This window comes from Zootoca vivipara, chromosome 6, assembly GCF_965207765.1.
Source record: "Zootoca vivipara chromosome 6, rZooViv2.hap1.1, whole genome shotgun sequence".
NCBI classification, from domain to species: Eukaryota; Metazoa; Chordata; class Lepidosauria; order Squamata; family Lacertidae; genus Zootoca; species Zootoca vivipara.
In genome coordinates, this window is record NC_142589.1 from 49,553,394 (window position 1) to 49,572,051 (window position 18,658).

The window sequence follows — 18,658 nt, forward strand, 5'->3', positions numbered from 1 at the left end:
GACATGAATGTTAACTGGAAAATATTTGCTTTCAGGGAGGCACAGCAAAGCAAAGCAAAAACAAAACAAAAAACTTTCTCCCATGTATACCACCACCTTCATAAGATTATGCTGCTGCAGCGGCTGTGGCCACGGCCACTATAAAACAATGAACAGAGCTAGATGCTCCTATTTTGAAAACTAATTGAATTTGATCACCAAAGTAATGTGTTGGTGGACTACCTTGATTGCTGTTTCTGTGCTACAGATGGGCCCTAGAGCATTGTTTCCAGTTGTCCTTCAGGGACCCAAACAATTAGCTCCCATATAAGTAGTTTTCCTTTCTAGGAGGAGTGATCTCCTGAGCAAGATCACAGAGAGGAAAGTACTCCAAATCATTTTGCTGTTTTCAGTTTGTTAAATTGATTTTTCTGCTTTTAGAGTTCATGATGTGTTTTATTCTGTTTTTACCTTGTGTACTGCTTTGATGACTTTATGCCTTGAAGCAGTCTATAAACTAGTTTAATAATAACATATACCATACATGCTATATTATAAGCATTTTATCACATATGTTTTAGTATATTTCTGAGATTGTGTATTTACTTCTTTCCTTTTCTTTTTTGCTTTATAGCTATAGGCTGTATATGGTTGACCAATAAAATTTGTTGTTTGTTGTTTGAAATAACATTAGTCTAATAATACAAGAAGATGGTTAATGCACTTTCATGGATTTACCATGGTTTCCTGTTAACTAATATTTCATCTCTCTGGGGAAAAAATCCTTCAGGTGCTACTCACATCAGATAAAGCTGCTGCCAACTTTTCAGACCGGTCCTTGCTGAAGAACCTGGGTCACTGGCTGGGAATGATCACACTGGCTAAAAACAAACCCATCTTGCACACGGTGAGACTGGGTGGAGGAGAAAAACATTAACTGGCTTTAAGGCTAGAAATATTATTGCATGCTTAAATCAGCTCAGGTTTTGGTGCCTTTTATAATTAGGGGGGAAAGACATGTAGAAAATTTACAAAAGAAAGTTATCTAATTTGTGGGTGTGACTGCCCATTGCTGGGTTTAATTTATACTCCTTTTATTTTAGGACTTGGATGTGAAATCCTTACTCCTGGAGGCTTATGTTAAGGGACAGCAAGAACTTCTGTATGTCGTGCCATTTGTTGCCAAAGTTTTGGAATCCAGTGTGAGAAGTGTGGTAAGTATGATGTACAGTGTCCTGTGACAAACAAGTAGACAGGATTGGTCCAAGACCCTTGGCAGCCTAAGCCTAAGCACAGGATGGTGCTCCTCCCATTGAACAGAGAGAAAACAACTGGACTCTCAGATGAATCTTAGTTTAGTACTGGGAAAAGGGGTTTTTGTTTTTGCTGCTCCTTGACTGGCAAGCATGGGCAGGGAAGTAGGTGGACAGAGGTGATGACACTTGCAGAATCTTGCATATATTTTGTGTTGTGTGTGTTAGTTCAAAGCAGAGGTGGGACCCTGCGGTTAGTGTTGGTAATAGCTGGAAGCCATCGGCAGCTGGAGGCCACTGGGTTCTCCTTCTTGGCTTAAAGTTTACAGCCTCGTGTTTCCATTGTTTTGCTAAAAGATGAGGCATGCTTTAACGGCATTTAAATGATGTTCTAGCCCTCTTTTTTAAACGGGACTGTTAACTTTATCATTCCACTTTTTTTGTAGGTTTTCCGGCCTCCAAATCCTTGGACCATGGCGATTATGAATGTACTAGCAGAGCTGCACCAGGAACATGACTTAAAAGTAAGTTTCAGTTAGCTGCTTTGAGCTCCTCAGCATTGCTTTGTTTTTGAACAACTTGTTACAATGCATCTGTTTGAAGATTTGAACTTGGCTAGTGAGCTGTAGCCAGTTTAATGAGAGTAGACTTTCTCCAGAAAATTGCACATGTTCCAATGGTTTTTACCTCATACCTCATTCAAAATATTTGCCTTGAAGCATGTAGCTCTTCAGAAATTGCCTTAAGATTTATATAGCAGGTATGCATAACTAATAATTACATTAAAAACCTTGAAATCATTAAATATTGTACAGCTGAATCTGAAGTTTGAAATTGAAGTGCTCTGCAAGAACCTTGCCCTTGACATCAGTGAACTGAAACCTGGGAACCTCCTAAAAGACAAAGATCGATTGAAAAGTTTGGATGAACAGCTGTCTGCTCCAAAGAAAGATGTAAAACAACCAGAAGAGCTGCCACCAATTACGACCACTAGTAAGTGTCAAGGATGATTCATACAATCATCCTTGTATCATACAAATATAGCCTGCACCTCGCAGGGCGATTAGTAAGGAATCTTTTTTCTATTATCTGTTCTCTCTTACTCTTAATATTATTAATACTACAACTTTTTTTTAGCAAACCTGGAGACAGGGAATTCAGTTTAGTCCTGGGTAGAGTAACCTTTCACAAGATACCCTCCCACCTCCTGGTAGTAGGAATACTATAGTAAATTCTAGTACTCATTCTACCTGAGCAGTTCACCTAATTCCAGATTGCTTTTCAAGTGACATCTCTGATATCAAAGATAATAGTGTTGTCAGACTTATCAGCATGACTGTCATATTAGTTGCCAAAATTCTTCCCCCCTCCCCATAAGTATTGAGTCTATGTTAGGACCTACTCTGAAAACTTCTCCTTTTTGCTCTTTTATTTTCTCAGCTGCTTCTACTACACCAGCTACCAGCACCACTTGCACAGCTACTGTTCCCCCACAACCACAGTACAGTTACCATGACATCAACGTTTACTCCCTGGGAGGACTATCTCCACACATTACGCTCAATCCAACGGTAAGCTTTTAGACCTAGTCACTTTGAGAAGACTTTCACCTTTAGGTTGGAAGGGACAATTTTACGCTTTCTTTCAATGGTGTATAAAAAGTTGACATTGACTCTTGGTTGTTTTGCCTTCTCAGATTCCATTGTTCCAGGCCCATCCACAGTTGAAGCAGTGTGTGCGTCAAGCCATAGAGCGTGCAGTCCAAGAACTTGTACATCCTGTGGTGGATCGGTCCATTAAAATTGCCATGACTACATGTGAGCAGATAGTGAGGAAGGATTTTGCACTAGATTCAGAAGAGTCGCGCATGCGTGTAGCGGCACATCACATGATGAGGAATTTGACTGCTGGTATGGCTATGATCACCTGTAGGGAACCTTTGTTGATGAGCATAGCTACCAACCTGAAGAACAGCTTTGCCACTGCATTGCGGGTAGGTTTGCAGTTTATAAGAGACTTTTTTTTTTTGAAGCAGAATAAGTTAAACCCATGTATTGTGGCATTGAATTCTTGCAAGATTTGGCAGTACTCTCTTTTTTGCAGGTAGGAGTTAGTTTCATGATGTATTTTAATGCCCTGCTCAGATTCAATAGTATTATAATCTGTGATGAAAGGTGATGAAAATGTGGACCAAATTAGATTTGAAGTGAGATATGTCTGCATTTAACCTACATGTTTTTCAAAATGCAAATAGGATTAAAAGAGAATTTTTTGTCAGCTGGGAAGGAAAGGATTCGCGCACACGCCTTCTGCAGTCCTGATAATTATTGCCTCCCATCAGCAGTTGTTGTTTGCATCCTGAGCTATGAATTGTGGGTTGAAGATTTCTGAAGACCACATCTCATCTGTTGCCATTTTCCATTGATTGAAGTTAATAAGCCATTGTTAAATCCAGTCTCAAATTGTCTTCTTCATTGTTCTTTACCTTTGATTTTTCAGTGACGTGCTGTGGAGAACTTCTGTATTTTTTCCAGGGGGGGAGGGAATCCATTGTTATTATAAAATAACAGTGGATAGGGATATTGTCAGTGGATATGGTTTTTGCAGCTGGCTTGTTATTAAACTAACCATCGTTAGTTTAAACTACAATTCCAGGTTCAGATGAAACAGGAACCTGTGGTTAACTAAAAAAGGAAGTGAAAACTTTTGCACTTCTTTTCATCCATGCAAGATGAGGGGAGGAGTGATGGGACAAGAGCATGGCTAGCAGGCTCATTCACATTTTGTTAAACTGTAGTTTAGACTTGTGGCCAATAAGTAGACTTTAGCATTTGCTTTAGTTCATCTGTGAAACAATTCAGCTTGACTTTCTGAACACTTGCTATGTGGCCCATGGTTGATGCAGCAACAACTTGCGAATAAAGGCTATGGAAGCAAGTGAAGTTTACAACAAACACACACAGCCTTACAGCTGTAACTGCGCTAATTCTTCATGGAGTGAATCTTCTTGTGTTCACATTTCTTGGCATTATAACAGGCATGAGAATGCCTGTTTTGATATTGAGGCTGAATAAAATGTTGCAGCACTAAGGAATGGTATGAGTAATGGCTTTAAGAGAGTCTTGCCATTAGCAGATAAGAATTCTGTTGATTTGTCAGACAGCATTAATCAAGATAATTTTTCTTTATTTGTAGAAGAAACGAGAAGAAATAAGGGCAGCCCGTTACTGAAGGATCTTTTGCTAAAGATCTTTTGCTGTGGTTTAGTAAAGCCATTCGTTCCAGTACATTGGTTTTTGTATTTGTGTATACTAATGAGACGCGGGTGGCGCTGTGGGTTAAACCACAGAGCCTAGGGCTTGCCGATCAGAAGGTCAGCGGTTCAAATCCCTGTGACAGGGTGAGCTCCCGTTGCTTGGTCCCAGCTCCTGCCTACCTAGCAGTTCGAAAGCATCTCAAAGTGCAAGTAGATAAATAGATACTGCTCCGGCAGGAAGGTAAACGGCATTTCCGTGTGCTGCTCTGGTTTGCCAGGTGCGGCTTAGTCATGCTGGCCACATGACCTAGAAGCTGTACGCCGGCTCCCTTGGTCAATAGAGCGAGATGAGCACTGCAACCCCAGAGTCGGTCACGACTGGACCTAATGGTCAGGGGTCCCTTTACCTTTTATACTAATGAGGGAAAATATCCCATTACTGCATTTAGAGGGCACCTATGATAAACTGATAGTTCAGTCCTATGCCTGGAACTTATTTCAGAAAAAAAGCACATACATAGAATTGCACTAGAAGTATGTAATGTGGGGCACACGCTAATTATTTGGCAGATATTTTCCCTTTTGCTGATATGTAGATTTTGAATGAAGCATGTAATTTGCTTAATGGTTTACTTTATGCTAACTCCATACAAAGCGATGCCATATTTATGAACATCTGTAACTGACATTATGAGTATTTGCCCATTGTGGGTATAGTCCTTTTTTAATGGCTTGCTTTCTAAAATAGGCAGCCTCACCACAGCAGAGGGAGATGATGGAGCAGGCAGCAGCACAGTTAGCCCAAGATAACTGTGAGTTGGCATGCTGTTTCATTCAGAAGACAGCTGTAGAAAAAGCAGGCCCTGAAATGGACAAGAGGCTGGCCACTGTAAGTATGTTGCAGAGTTTCAGTTAAAAGTTAAATCATGTAATTACCGAGTCATTCATCTTTTTTTCTTCTTTTTTTCAGGAATTTGAGCTCAGAAAACATGCCAGGCAAGAGGGTCGTAGGTACTGTGATCCTGTAGTATTGACTTATCAGGCTGAACGGATGCCAGAACAGATCAGGTTGAAGGTGAGAAATTAAGAGAATTAAAATTATGATCAATGCCACAACATCAGTTGGAAGGCCTTGTTGGAGTCTTCTACTTATCCAAATTTTCCAACTTTCTTTTAAGGTTGGTGGAGTGGACCCAAAGCAGCTAGCTGTTTATGAAGAATTTGCACGCAATGTTCCTGGTTTCTTACCAACCAATGACTCAACCCAGCCCACAGGAATCCTAGCTCAGCCTATGAAGGTAGAAATTCAGTTGATGGTTGAAGTGATTCAGAAGTTAAAGTAAACTACACTGTGACCATTTATTTTACAAGTTATTGGAGGCTTCTAGAGAATAGTGAGGTCACTTATTGTTTGTGCTTCTCTTCAAAGCTATACAGTCTAATAGTATTATTTGAAAGTCAGAATGAAATCCCACACAAAGAAATTTAGATTATGAACTCTGTGGGAGCTAATTACGTAAACCAGTTCACTGATTTCCCCCCTTCTTAATCCATGACTATTTATCAAACACTTAATACTTTGTTTCATTATAAACTGTTCACAATAAAATCTGCACATTATTTGCTGTTTTTAGCTAAAAGTTAAGTGTAACAAAGAACCTGCCAATATTAAAAGTTACTGAGAAATCTGTCATGATAAATGGTTAGAATTCTCATTCATTAGCAAGCATTCATTTAACTAATAAAGTATTCTTGATTTCTTTTAAATCAGCAAGCCTGGGCAACAGATGATGTAGCACAGATCTATGATAAGTGTATGGCAGAACTGGAGCAGCACCTTCAGTCCATTCCTCACACCCTGGCTATGAATCCACAGACTCAAGCCTTACGAAGCCTCTTGGAGGCTGTTGTTGTGGCTCGTAATTCTCGTGATGCTATTGCAGCCCTTGGACTGCTACAGAAGGTTTGTGTATGAACTTGCTTCGTTATATATCTGTGACTCCTGGGCTATGGAGAGAGGCTCACTTTATCCGAAGCTTTCTACTCTAGAAACATTCACACAGTTACAACATTAAACTACTTGAACTGAACACAGGATCAGGACAGACAGGATTGAATTATGATCAAGATTATTTTGGGAAAATACATACTGTTTAAGAAAAGCTGCCTTCCACTTGGTGAGGAAGGATCCTTCTATAGTGGATATAGCAGTTCCTCCTGCCATCTGCTGTTTTCTGCTGTGTTTTCTGGGCTGTTGTGTAGGAGGCTTTAAAACATTTGCTTGGGAATGTCTGTCATTAGAAGCCCTTTTACTGCCCAATTGCCGCATTCCCTTGTGGGCTACTCTTCCAGAGCTTGAGTGCTGGTGGTGAGCATTGTTGGAGGCAAAAGTACAAGGAGCAACGGCGATGATGATGAGGATAGGCTGCATTCATACTATGCAAAAACCACAGAATGCATTGTGTCCCAAGAGCAAAGCAGTTCTATTCCTCTCCAAATGACTCAGTAAGATGTTGCTTTTAAGTGTTTGTTACTCTTCCTACAGGCAGTTGAAGGCTTGTTAGATGCCACCAGTGGTGCAGATGCTGACCTCCTTCTCCGGTACCGGGAATGTCACTTGCTTGTTTTAAAAGCACTGCAGGATGGCCGTGCTTATGGGTCTCCGTGGTGTAACAAGCAGATTACAAGGTCAGTGATGAAAGAATAAAGCTTTGAAGGCTGTAGAAGCTCTATTTAAATACGAGTATTTAAATGTATTCTGATTTTGGCCAACATAAGGTTTTCACCTAGTATGTTACTGCCCTGTATCCCACTAAGTTACATAATGAGTTGCATAATGAGTGCCATATGGATTCAGTAGTCCAGGGTTTGGGGCTTTCTCCTGAAATAGGATATTGGTGTGAGAATTAAGTTGGATGATAAAAGAGGCAAACTAAATGAGGCACCATTCATGCAACTTAAGCAAAACTGACCCCTGGTCTGTATGGAGAGTCTGGTGTGGCGGGGTTTAAAACATTTGTGCTCCCCCCCCCATTTGCAGCTTCTATTTGAATTGGAGAGCCTGCACCTGCTACCTTCATTCAGAGATCAACTTCCATTCATTACACTGTGGCAGGTGCAGGGGACCTGAGCCATGCTTAGGGCCTCAATTCAGATCCCTACCCTACTTGCTTTTGCTTTTTCTTTTTTAAGCCATCCACACAATTGCTAATTTCATCTAGTTTTGGATCTAAAACTTGCAGAATGAATGTGTTTGGATTCCTAAAATAGTTATTCTATGACTTTATGGTTTTACATTGTTATAAGCTGCTCCTAGCAATGTGGCTACAGTTTCTGATTACTGTATTGTCTGTCAGTATTTACATATATAAGCTGTAAAAGTGGAAATAAAAAAGCCAGATAGAATTTGTTTTATTTTGCTTTCCATGCATTGTTGGTATAGGACCCTAGAAGTGTATTGGCTTGCTGTTGGCTGTCATAATATGGATACAAGCAAGGGTTCAGCTTGCTGGTGTCAGCATTTCAAGATACTACCTAATTCCTGTTTCCATTTCCAGAAACTAACCATCTAAAATAGATGATGCCCCTCTGCTCCTCTCCAACAATCTTATGGAAAGCAGTAGACTTAGATGTGAGGGTTTGGCACTCTAGGTGGCTGCCTGTGCTGTTCCTGGTCTTTATGGGTCATTTGATTCCTCAGAATTCTGACCAATTGTTTGCAGCTAATTGTTCTGGTGTGCAAGTGTTTGTTTCACTACATTTTCAGCAATGGTGCTTTGAGTTTTTCTACCCAGACCCCTTTCCTATGCACTTCAAATTTGAGGTTTCCTCCTCTTGCCTCGCGTGCTTTCAGGTCATCAGAGGATAGGCATCTGATTTTCTGATGCTCCTGTCTGGAAAGGGTGTTTGTGTTCTCCATTTATGGAATTGCTGGTGGGTGGCCAGTCTTTTGTGAATGGGGCAGATGGACTCCTTCATCTTGAGCTACAAAGTCTGTTGGCTTTCTTAACATGGGGCACTTACAGTCAGCTGCTGTTTCTGAAATGAATGTGTGGAATAATTGGAGAGGAAGCTACCTCTCTGTGTGTTTTTGGAACTTGAGATTGAAGAGAAAACAAAGTTAACACAAGAAAACATCTAATTTTTCCAGGTGCCTGATAGAATGTCGAGATGAATATAAATACAATGTAGAAGCAGTGGAGCTACTGATCCGTAACCACCTAGTTAACATGCAGCAGTATGACCTCCACCTGGCTCAGGTGAGATACTGCCGCCAAGTTAGTTATTAAATCTCTGCTTATGCTTTAGAAGGAAAACTTCACATTCTTGCCTTCTTTTTCTTGACAGTCAATGGAGAATGGCTTGAATTACATGGCAGTGGCATTTGCAATGCAGCTGGTGAAAATCCTCTTGGTGGATGAAAGAAGTGTTGCTCACATAACAGAAGCAGATCTGTTTCACACCATTGAAACTTTGATGAGAATTAATGCTCACTCCAGAGGGAATGCACCAGAAGGGTAATGCTAAGAGTGTTGAATGCCAGTGAAAGAATGTTTCCTGCTAGTGCAAGTTTGGCGATAATACAAGCCTGCTTTAACCATTGTTTACTTTTCTACTTAATCTAGGGACAACTTTGATTTATTATGGGCCATTGCACATTTACTTCCAGTTTAGAATCATACTACATATTTGGAAGTACCATGTGATAAGTCTTTTGAGACGGTTGCCACTTTAGCAACAATAGTCAGGGGAGATTTGAATGCTCTTCCACATCAGAAACTTGGTGAACATATAAAAATTGCCATCTTGGGGAAAAGACTAGAATCCCTTTCCCCGGGTTGCAACTTTCCAGTGTTTAGGGAGTTGCACATATTGAGGAATGTTCAGACATGGATTCTCCCAACTACTTTCTGAAATTGCCACCTGATAGTTTATAATATGTAATTCAAACCTTAAGTTTGCTGCAGGCAGACAAGATTGACATGCCTTTTTAGGCCTGCAGTATTAGGCATGGTTTTGTGGAAGTAAGCCCTAGTGCAAGCATCCCCAAGCTTCGGCCCTCCAGATGTTTTGGCCTACAATTCCCATCATCCTTGACCACTGGTTCTGTTAGCTAGGAATCATGGGAGTTGTAGGCCAAAACATCTGGAGGGCCGCAGTTTGGGGATGCCTGCCCTAGTGTGACACCTTCAAATCTTCATACTGGAAGGTAGTGATGATTACACTGAGGGTGTAATAATAAGTGACAAAGGTTTTGAAAAGCAATATACCCACCATCTCTGACGCACTTGTAGTCCACTCTTCTAGATGTCTTGGGCTGAAGGACAGAGGCCGTTCTTTTCTGTTCTTGCCCAACTACAGCAGATCCATTCCCTAATGCCAGGCACTAGACTAGGTCACCCCACTTTTTATCTCCAAATTTATCTGGCAGTAATAGGGCACAGTTTATTCAGGTTCTTACTGTGTTTTTTTGTTACGTCATGGAGCCATTGTGGGTTAGTGGATGGCATGTTGGACTTAAATCTAGGTGACTTTGATTCAAAGGTCTGCTGAACCAAGATGCTAACTGGGCTCCCAACTCTTGCCCCTAAACCACGTCATAGTTTTGGTTGCAATAATATAATAATATATTTTATGCTATCTCTGTGGGACAAGGCTGTGATGCAAATGTTTGAAATACAATGCCGTTGATTGTGGAGTATTTTTTAAAAATTATGCACATAGCACAAGTAATCTAAACCCAAGCATGTTCATTCTGGATCTCTCATAGGTTGCCCCAGCTGATGGAAGTGGTACGGTCCAACTATGAAGCCATGATTGACCGTGCTCATGGAGGGCCAAATTTCATGATGCATTCTGGAATCTCTCAGGCCTCTGAGTATGATGATCCCCCTGGCCTGAGGGAGAAGGCAGAATACCTCCTGAGGGAGTGGGTGAATCTCTACCACTCTGCAGCAGCTGGGCGTGACAGCACCAAAGCATTCTCTGCATTTGTTGGACAGGTAGAGCTTGGGGAAAGAAAGGTGCTTTTTATTCAACATAAGTAGGTTATGATGCCCTTGGATCCAGTAGAGTACTATGTAATATCGATTCCCCCTTTTTAAAAATTCCACTTTGCATGATGGCAGTACATGCAACTGATGTCATATCAGTGTACTGAAACGTGTTAGTAAATAGTCATTTGTTTGTGCTAGCCAGTATCATGTTGCTGGGAGCTCTCCACTGCATCCACTAGGAGGTTGTGTTCTTTAAATGAAGAATGACCTGGCTGAGGGGGACTGCATGCCGTGGGGCGGTGGTCATCAAGGAAAAGATTCCCAGTGCCCCACAGAGCTCTTTGGATTTCTCAGGGTGGAGGATGTGTCATTGCTCCGAGGAGAGAAACCTAAGAAACTAGGGCAGAGGATGTACCTGAGCATCAGGCATCACCGCCAGTGGGCACTTCGTGCAGCTCTTGACAGTCATGAGAGTCTTCCACTCATTTATTTTGTGCCCAAAGGAAGAAGCTGCTCTTCTGAAGGCAGATGTAGAGGTCATGTGGGATATGCTCCAAGGAGAATCCCTGTGCCCTCTGAGTGTGGCCTTGGGCCAGCCACCCCGAAGGGGAGGGTGACTGCTACCAGCCAAGTATGGCCACTGCTTGTACACTACTTAATGCAGCAGGAGGATAAATCAATGCAGCAGGAGGATAAATCAGTCCCCCCCCCAGGTGACTCTTATGTTGCAGATGTTAAGAGAGGTGTTTGCAAAAGCTAGAATCTCTTTACATACGTAGGCATGGAATATGGCAAGCAGTTTGCCAGTTTTTTATTCCGCTACCACAGTTGTCCTTCAGAGGTGCCAAAACTTCTTTGCTGCCTTATTTTAGTTGCATTTCAAGTAGCCACTCCACTGCCTGCTTGCATATGTGGATAAAGTAAATTGCAGGTCCTCTTCCAGATAGAAATGTATTTATTAAGACTGCAGAAATGGTTGTAAAAGTAAAGGTACCCCTGACTGTTAGGTCCAGTCGCGGACGACTTGGGAGTTGCGGCGCTCATCTCGCTCTATAGGCCGAGGGAGCCTGCGTTTGTCCGCAGACAGCTTCCGGGTCATGTGGCCAACATGAATAAGTCTTATTGGTGTATGGAGCACTTTGAAAACAGTGGCTATGAAAACTATTCAATACTATTGAGGACAGGAAAATTTCACATGCCGTTTCCCCCAGATCCCTAGACAGCTATCCGAAAAAGTTGCAGTGTCTCTGAAATGCAACATAATTTGCCTACATAATGCACAAGTAAAACTGATAAAGATGTGTAGGGAAGAAACTGAAAATCAGGTCTGCCTTCAATGTTACTCTGACCCCTGTAAAATGCCAGAGGGAATGGATCACTGATGAATGGAGCCCTGTTGTTCAGTAGCAGAATTTTCTGTTCAGGTTTGCCACTTTAGTTGCTCTGCATTCTAGAGATTATTGCTTATGAAAAGTGTTTTGAATGCTTTCATAATGAGAATTTCATCCTGAATAACTTATGCTTTAAAAATTGTGATATCAGATCTTGCAAGTGACTGAAATATCTATCGACAGTCTACTTATGAAAGTGACAGGAGTAGCAATCCATTCTCATGTGCCTACATTCCTAAGAGGGGTAGTAGTCTTTCTTAACCCTCCTACACTATGTAGCTTCCCTGCCTAGAATTTCACTTCACTACTTTTGCTGAGCACTTTTCTCCTACCCTCATGTGGAAGGGACCATTCACTTCTGCATCCTATTCTAGCAATGTGTCCCTGGAGGAGAAGCATGACTAGTTGGGCCTCTCAACACTGCAGAATCGATGTGTGGTATTCTGCATAAAGTACAGCTTCCATAGTTCCAGTCTACGCTGGAATGGTATTGCTCCTTCATGTTCCAGTGTTTTGGAATGTACTCTAGAAACCTTGAGAGAAAGAGATTGTCTATTGCACTTAATTCCTGTTTTCAGTGTCACCCAGAAGGGTATTCCACCTGCCATTGTTTCCTGTGGGTCAAGCATTGCTCTGAGGCTTCTGCCTCACTGCACAGATGGGGAGCTGCTCCTCATGTTTTTGCTGCATGTATGCTTGGGTTATTGCATACAGGTTGTTGGTTCTTTTATTTTAAGGCATTTAGAGTTTATTTCTGCTATCCCACTGGTTGGGAATGCCCTCCAAGAGAAGTAGAACAGGAATTCACAGTAAGAAATGTCCCTTTCTGCATATAGCACGCAGCATCAGTAACACCTACGTACAGAGGCAACATGGGTGTCATGTTTACTTCCTTGCCAGCATAGTTTCCTTTTCCACCTGGTTCCTGGATGTAGACGTTACCAGTGTGGTGTGGTACCTGATTATATAGAAATGATCTTACGCTGCTATGGTTGGTAATGTAGTAGGAATTGACTCTAAGAAGCATCACCAGCCTTTTCTCTGTGCCAAACTGCAGTGTTACAGTCTAGCCCACTTGCTTTCCAGCATGTCTAGATAGAACATTACTAGCTTGATTTTAGAAAAAAGAGAAGTTCTTTAGGTCTGAGTCTACCTTTTCCCCCATTACAGATGCATCAGCAAGGAATCCTGAAAACCGATGATTTAATCACACGATTCTTTCGTCTTTGCACTGAAATGTGTGTTGAGATCAGCTATCGTGCTCAAGCTGAGCAGCAGCACAACCCCGCTGCCAACCCCACCATGATCCGTGCCAAGTGTTACCACAACCTGGATGCCTTTGTGCGCCTCATTGCACTGCTGGTGAAGCACTCTGGGGAGGCCACCAACACAGTCACCAAGATCAACTTGCTCAACAAGGTTGGGAGCACCCTTCCCCACCCCCAGTACCCATCTATCTTGAGTTTAGCTGGTTGTGAGAATGGGTAGTATACTTTAGAATTGTGATGACTGAGGCTGGTGGGAGTTGTAGTCCATGGAGCCAGGTTGGCAAAGGTTTCCTTGTTAAATGAATGGGAACTGGTGCAGCATGGTTTTTTTATGAACACAGAGTAGGAATTCCATGTTTTAAAATCGCGATCCATCTATAGATGGTGTTTGGCAGGCGATTGCCTCCTCTGTAAAAGGGGTCCTTAGCTACATTGTAAAGAATGTCAGTGTACTATGCAGGATGTACTTGGAGCATTTACGAAAGCATTACATAAATCTGAATAAGGGTTTGAAATGTGCGTATCTCTAGTTCACTTGCGTGTGAAAGGGCAGAAAACATTATTGTAAAGTTGCAGTCAGGATCACCAGTTTGTATTGTCTTCAAAAAATACTGAGTATGTGCATGAATTCCAGTTGTCATTGCAGTAATTATAAGCATACATAAAAGTTGTATTCTGAGCACATTGCCTTTTTACCGCTAGGTTCTTGGGATAGTTGTGGGAGTCCTTTTGCAGGATCATGATGTTCGTCAAAGTGAATTCCAGCAGCTTCCCTACCACCGCATTTTCATCATGTTGCTGTTAGAATTAAATGCTCCTGAACATGTCCTGGAAACCATAAACTTTCAGACACTCACAGCCTTCTGGTAGGTATCATTTAATTGGACTAGAGGACACTTTGGGGTCTTTTCAAACTCTAGAGTTCACTTTAGTTAATACTAATTTTGTGTTTTAAATTTTAAATACGTTGATATACTTGGAGTCTATTTTGGTTACTGGAATAATTGCACATTAATAAAATTCGTGGGCATATGTGGGATTCTTTCCCTATGCGGACTGTTCTCTAGTGTATGGAACCGATGCTTCTCAACCTCTTGGTGTGAGGGAAGGGTTTTTATACTGCTCTGTCTTAATCTCTGGGCACTCCCACATTGGGATCTGCAGCTGTGGAGCTGGATTTAGAACATTCTAGAGCAGGCATCCCCAAACTGCGGCCCTCCAGATGTTTTGGCCTACGACTCCCATGATCCCTAGCTAACAGGACCAGTGGTCGGGGAAGATGGGAATTATAGTCCAAAACATCTGGAGGGCCGAAGTTTGGGGATGCCTGTTCTAGAGCTTTAGCCAGACTCAATCCCTGGTCAAGCTGGGACATTGAGCCTGTGTTCCACTCAAGAGATGGTGCTATTCTAGTTGTAAAGACTGCCCTCTGGGCATCTATGGGAATTTATGACAACTAAAACCCTCCTTTACTTTATTGGATCTGTTTGATTCCTATACGTTACATTATTGTATTGGATCTTAATTATGCATCTTTTACTATATTTGAATGGTTTGGGGCCACCATCATTCCTTGGAGAAATATTTGATGCACTTTTAAAATAAATAGAAAACTTACTTATAAAATTTACTTATAAAACTTATAAAATCCACAGATTTTTGGCATTAAATGCAGTGAAGGAACAAGTTGTAGTTTGATGGCTTTGGCATTGTTGGGCCCTTGTGGGCAGGAGACAGGGGGCTTTACAGAAGGGCATTATGACTACCCATAGGCCACTGGGAATTCTGCCTTCAAGGCAGATGCAACCCTGGGGGTGGACAGGGAGATTTAAATCTCCTAGTATAGTGCCATAGAACAAATCACATCCTCCCCGATCATCAGCTTGAACATTTGATGTGCAGGAAGGGGTTGATAACTTGCCCTTTTCATCTGATCTGCATGAGTCAGCTGGAGGTTCACAAACACCCACTGCTGCTGGCATTTGGCCCTGTAGGGTTGGCCAAGGGTGAAGGCTGGCTGTTGGTCCTTAAAAGGTTTAAGCACCTCTGCCTGGTTTAGACTTCGAGGATGGTCTCAGTCCAATGCAGATTCTTGGCAGTGCTTTAAACAAATCTGACACAAAGCTTGTGTTGTATGTTTTTATTTCAGTAACACATTTCACATCCTGAGACCTACAAAAGCTCCAGGTTTTGTTTATGCTTGGCTAGAATTGATCTCCCACCGGATATTTATTGCAAGAATGCTGGCACATACACCACAGCAGAAGGTGTGGCTGCAGTTTATCTTCTGTAACTTACGAAGCTTCCAAAGGGAATAAGGATGCATCTTGGTTTGCAGGTTTTGTTTAACTAGAATGACTTTATGCCATTTAAATTTTTGATTTCTGCTTTTAAGGTCTTTACCATATTCCCACAATGTAGCTGCTAAGAGTTGATTACCTGAAGAGGTCCAGAAACCTCAGCAGGACGGATTAAAAATGGGATTTTAATCCTCATCCCTTAAAAAACCCAGCCTGGTAAAATTCAGTCTGAATACAAGAATGTTAAACCTTCACTTTTAACCCTTGAAAACTGAATCATTCTTCAGTCAAATACACTGGCTGCATTTGCATGGAACACTAGATTCAGGAGTGTGCTTTAAAGCAAACAGTGATTAATTAAACAGGCCAACTTTATAACCTGTGATTGATTTGTTTTGAAATTTAGCAGTGTTTTACACATAACTCTTAAGTTTTGTAAAAGTGAAAACTAAACCCTGCCAGGCCTCCCAGCTGCGTGGGAGAAGGAAGTAGGAGAAATATGGTTATATGCTACAATTGTTATGAGCTTGATAGTATGGTTGAAGTGGTGGTGAGTGAGGCTTGACATACCATGGCATGTCCTGGGATCCAGTGCTTGTCTCAGTAGGATGTGATTCAGTATTATTGCTAGGAGGGCTATTAATTACCAGCCCTTGCTTCTGAAAATGTTTGGCCCTTTAGTTGTCTCTGAGGATACAAAGACAATAGTGCAGAGGCACATGGGTTGCAATGGACAAGTTCCCTATTTTGTTTCTAGGCAGGGGCAAGGGAGGAGGATTGTGCAGTGTAGGAGAAAGAGAGGTCAAAATTATTTTCTATTTAAAATGAATATTTAAATCAGTTTACTCCAGCAGCCATAGATGTTAAACAGAAGTTTGATACAACTTGCAAAGAACCATTTGCAGCCTTGTAGGTTGTATCAAACTTCTGAGAGTCCACAGCTGCACTGTATTGGGGCAGATGTGACCAAGTCTTTCCAGTAAATCTCACTCATTCTTCCATTTCCCTTAAGTCCAGAATTCAACCCCTGCAGTGCCCCTTATTGTACATAATTGGCTGGTTTCACTATGGATTTCATATTTCAGGTAGCCCTGAGAGATTAAAGAATAGTGTACTATACTGCTTTGTAATATGCAAGTTGTTAGTTCTACCAACCAATGTTAAGTGGGATCCAGTTCAGACATTATAGTAAATATATTAGCAAATATCACATAACTCTTACCATGTAAATTCTCTTTCCAGGGGTGGCCTATGTATGCTCAGCTGCTGATAGATCTGTTTAAATATTTGGCTCCTTTCCTGAGGAATGTGGAACTTGCCAAACCTATGCAAATTCTGTACAAGGTAAGTAGAATTTAGAATGGGGCAGAAGAGAATTTGTTTCAATTCAGTGATGGTCTGGATTATTTTCCCAGCACAATTGTAGCTTCACAGTAAAGTTCAAATCATACAGCCCTTTTCCATGGGATTGTGGATGAGGAAATTGACCTCTGCCTCAAACTTGGAAGAACTTGTTGATAGTTCAGGTGAGATGGATCATTGGACTAATTTGGTGTATCGAGGTACCTCACTTTACTATGAGGAAGCCAGATGCATAGACATTTGTTGCATTATTATTTTGCATCTTATCTTTATATACCGTAGTAGTAATACTAAGTGGTGGTGATGATATCCCACCTATATAGAACTCTTCCTAAGGGTCATGCATTCTTAGTAACTCTTATGAAAAATTCTAAGAATCAGGTATTGCAGAATGGCTGATTCTAGGAGAGTGACTTGACTTGAGATCTAAGCCAGGCATCCCCAAACTGTGGCCCTCCAGATGTTTTGGCCTTCAGCTCCCATGATTCCTAGCTAACAGGACCAGTGGTCAGGGATGATGGGAATTGTAGTCCAAAACATCTGGAGGGCCGAAGTTTGGGGGTGCCATTCTAAGCCATGGTTTTTGAGCTCATGGTTACCCTTGTACTCTTAGCTATATACCATATAGAGCAAAGCTTTCCTTTTTTTAAAAAAAAATAATTTTTATTGATTTTACAAAATAAAACATAAAAGACACATATCAAATTCATTCCACCCTCTTCCACCCCCCCACGAGCCCCCTCCTGCCACGAGAAGGTCCCGCGCCGGGTGGATAGTTGAAGGTGGTCCATTTTATAGTTGGGTTTATCCCCCCTCCTCCTCCCTCCCCCAGAGTCCACTTCTGCCACCAGTGGGCCCTGGGTTACGAGGCAAGACAGAGAAGAGTGTCCACCCAACTATCTATCCATACATATCTACTAAGGAAAAAAAGGAGGGGGGAGAAAAAAGCCCCTCCATCCCTCCCCCCCACAAAAAAAAGAAAAATAATCCCCTCCCCCAAAAAAGAAAAAACTAAAAAGAGGGGGGAAAGGAAAAAGAAAAAAGATATATATATTTCTATTCATTCTTCATAAACATTTTTATATGGGCTTCCCCTACCTCCCCCCTTCCAGATTTACATTTTAAAATCTCAATTAAACAGTTTTCTATTCATATTCCCCGTTCTACTTCCAAACTTCCCAATCTTATTTTTGACATACTATCCATTTTTTCCTGCTAAATTCTCTTTTATTATTATTTCATCACCCCACCCCCGGGACCCATCCTGCCACGATGAGTCCCTAGGGGCAAGGGAGGGTCCGAAATAATTCTTTTTCCAATTGAGCTCCCTCCCCCCACCCACCCCTCCCAAGGGATCCCCCCCTGCAACCAGGAGTCCCCCAGAAGCAAGGGAGAAGCAGGAGGGGTAAAGAGCCCAATCGTCCCTTCTTTTGTTCATCCCTCAAAAATTATTTTCCTAATATTCTTAATTAAATATTACTTCCCACAAAATTAACATTCATTTCCTCCGTTGCCACAATTTCTTTCCAAGTACCTCCATACATCTAAATCCTTTTTACCTTCCCAATCTTTAATTTTTCCATTTATTCTCGGTTTTTCCTCCCCCCCCCCCCCCGGTCCCAGCCAGTCCCTTCCATTCCAGCAAGATCCAAAGTCCGCAATCCAGTTTTCCCTTCCTTTTTATCCATAGAGCAAAGCTTTCCAAACTTGTGTGTTGCAACACATTAGTGTGTTGGCTGCATTGTGTAGGTGTGTCGCGTGAACGCTTTTATAAGGGGTTAGTTTAACCTCTGGTTTGCTTGTAAAACTGAATTACTGTGTCGTGAAATGATGCATGTCTAAAAAGTGTGTCA

The 18,658-nt window shown here is 41.7% G+C and overlaps 1 protein-coding gene across 14 annotated transcripts in view; it reads left to right on the forward strand.

Annotated features, from left to right (window-relative positions):
* The window catches only part of CNOT1 (CCR4-NOT transcription complex subunit 1), a 62,127-nt gene that overhangs the window by 38,273 nt on the left and 5,196 nt on the right, over positions 1–18,658 (forward strand). For 10 of the 14 annotated variants that reach the window (XM_035118918.3, XM_088672093.1, XM_088672096.1 and 7 more), the window contains 18 exons: positions 770–886; positions 1,083–1,193; positions 1,679–1,756; positions 2,048–2,225; positions 2,673–2,803; positions 2,929–3,225; positions 5,237–5,377; positions 5,459–5,563; positions 5,667–5,786; positions 6,260–6,451; positions 7,034–7,176; positions 8,639–8,747; positions 8,836–9,005; positions 10,259–10,511; positions 13,046–13,294; positions 13,846–14,009; positions 15,293–15,410; positions 16,686–16,787. In XM_035118918.3, the coding sequence (XP_034974809.1) occupies positions 770–886; positions 1,083–1,193; positions 1,679–1,756; positions 2,048–2,225; positions 2,673–2,803; positions 2,929–3,225; positions 5,237–5,377; positions 5,459–5,563; positions 5,667–5,786; positions 6,260–6,451; positions 7,034–7,176; positions 8,639–8,747; positions 8,836–9,005; positions 10,259–10,511; positions 13,046–13,294; positions 13,846–14,009; positions 15,293–15,410; positions 16,686–16,787 (2,778 nt within the window). The remainder of the gene's footprint in view (positions 1–769; positions 887–1,082; positions 1,194–1,678; positions 1,757–2,047; positions 2,226–2,672; positions 2,804–2,928; positions 3,226–5,236; positions 5,378–5,458; positions 5,564–5,666; positions 5,787–6,259; positions 6,452–7,033; positions 7,177–8,638; positions 8,748–8,835; positions 9,006–10,258; positions 10,512–13,045; positions 13,295–13,845; positions 14,010–15,292; positions 15,411–16,685; positions 16,788–18,658) is intronic. The other 4 variants (XM_035118922.3, XM_035118924.3, XM_088672095.1 and 1 more) reach the window with 1 other exon arrangement.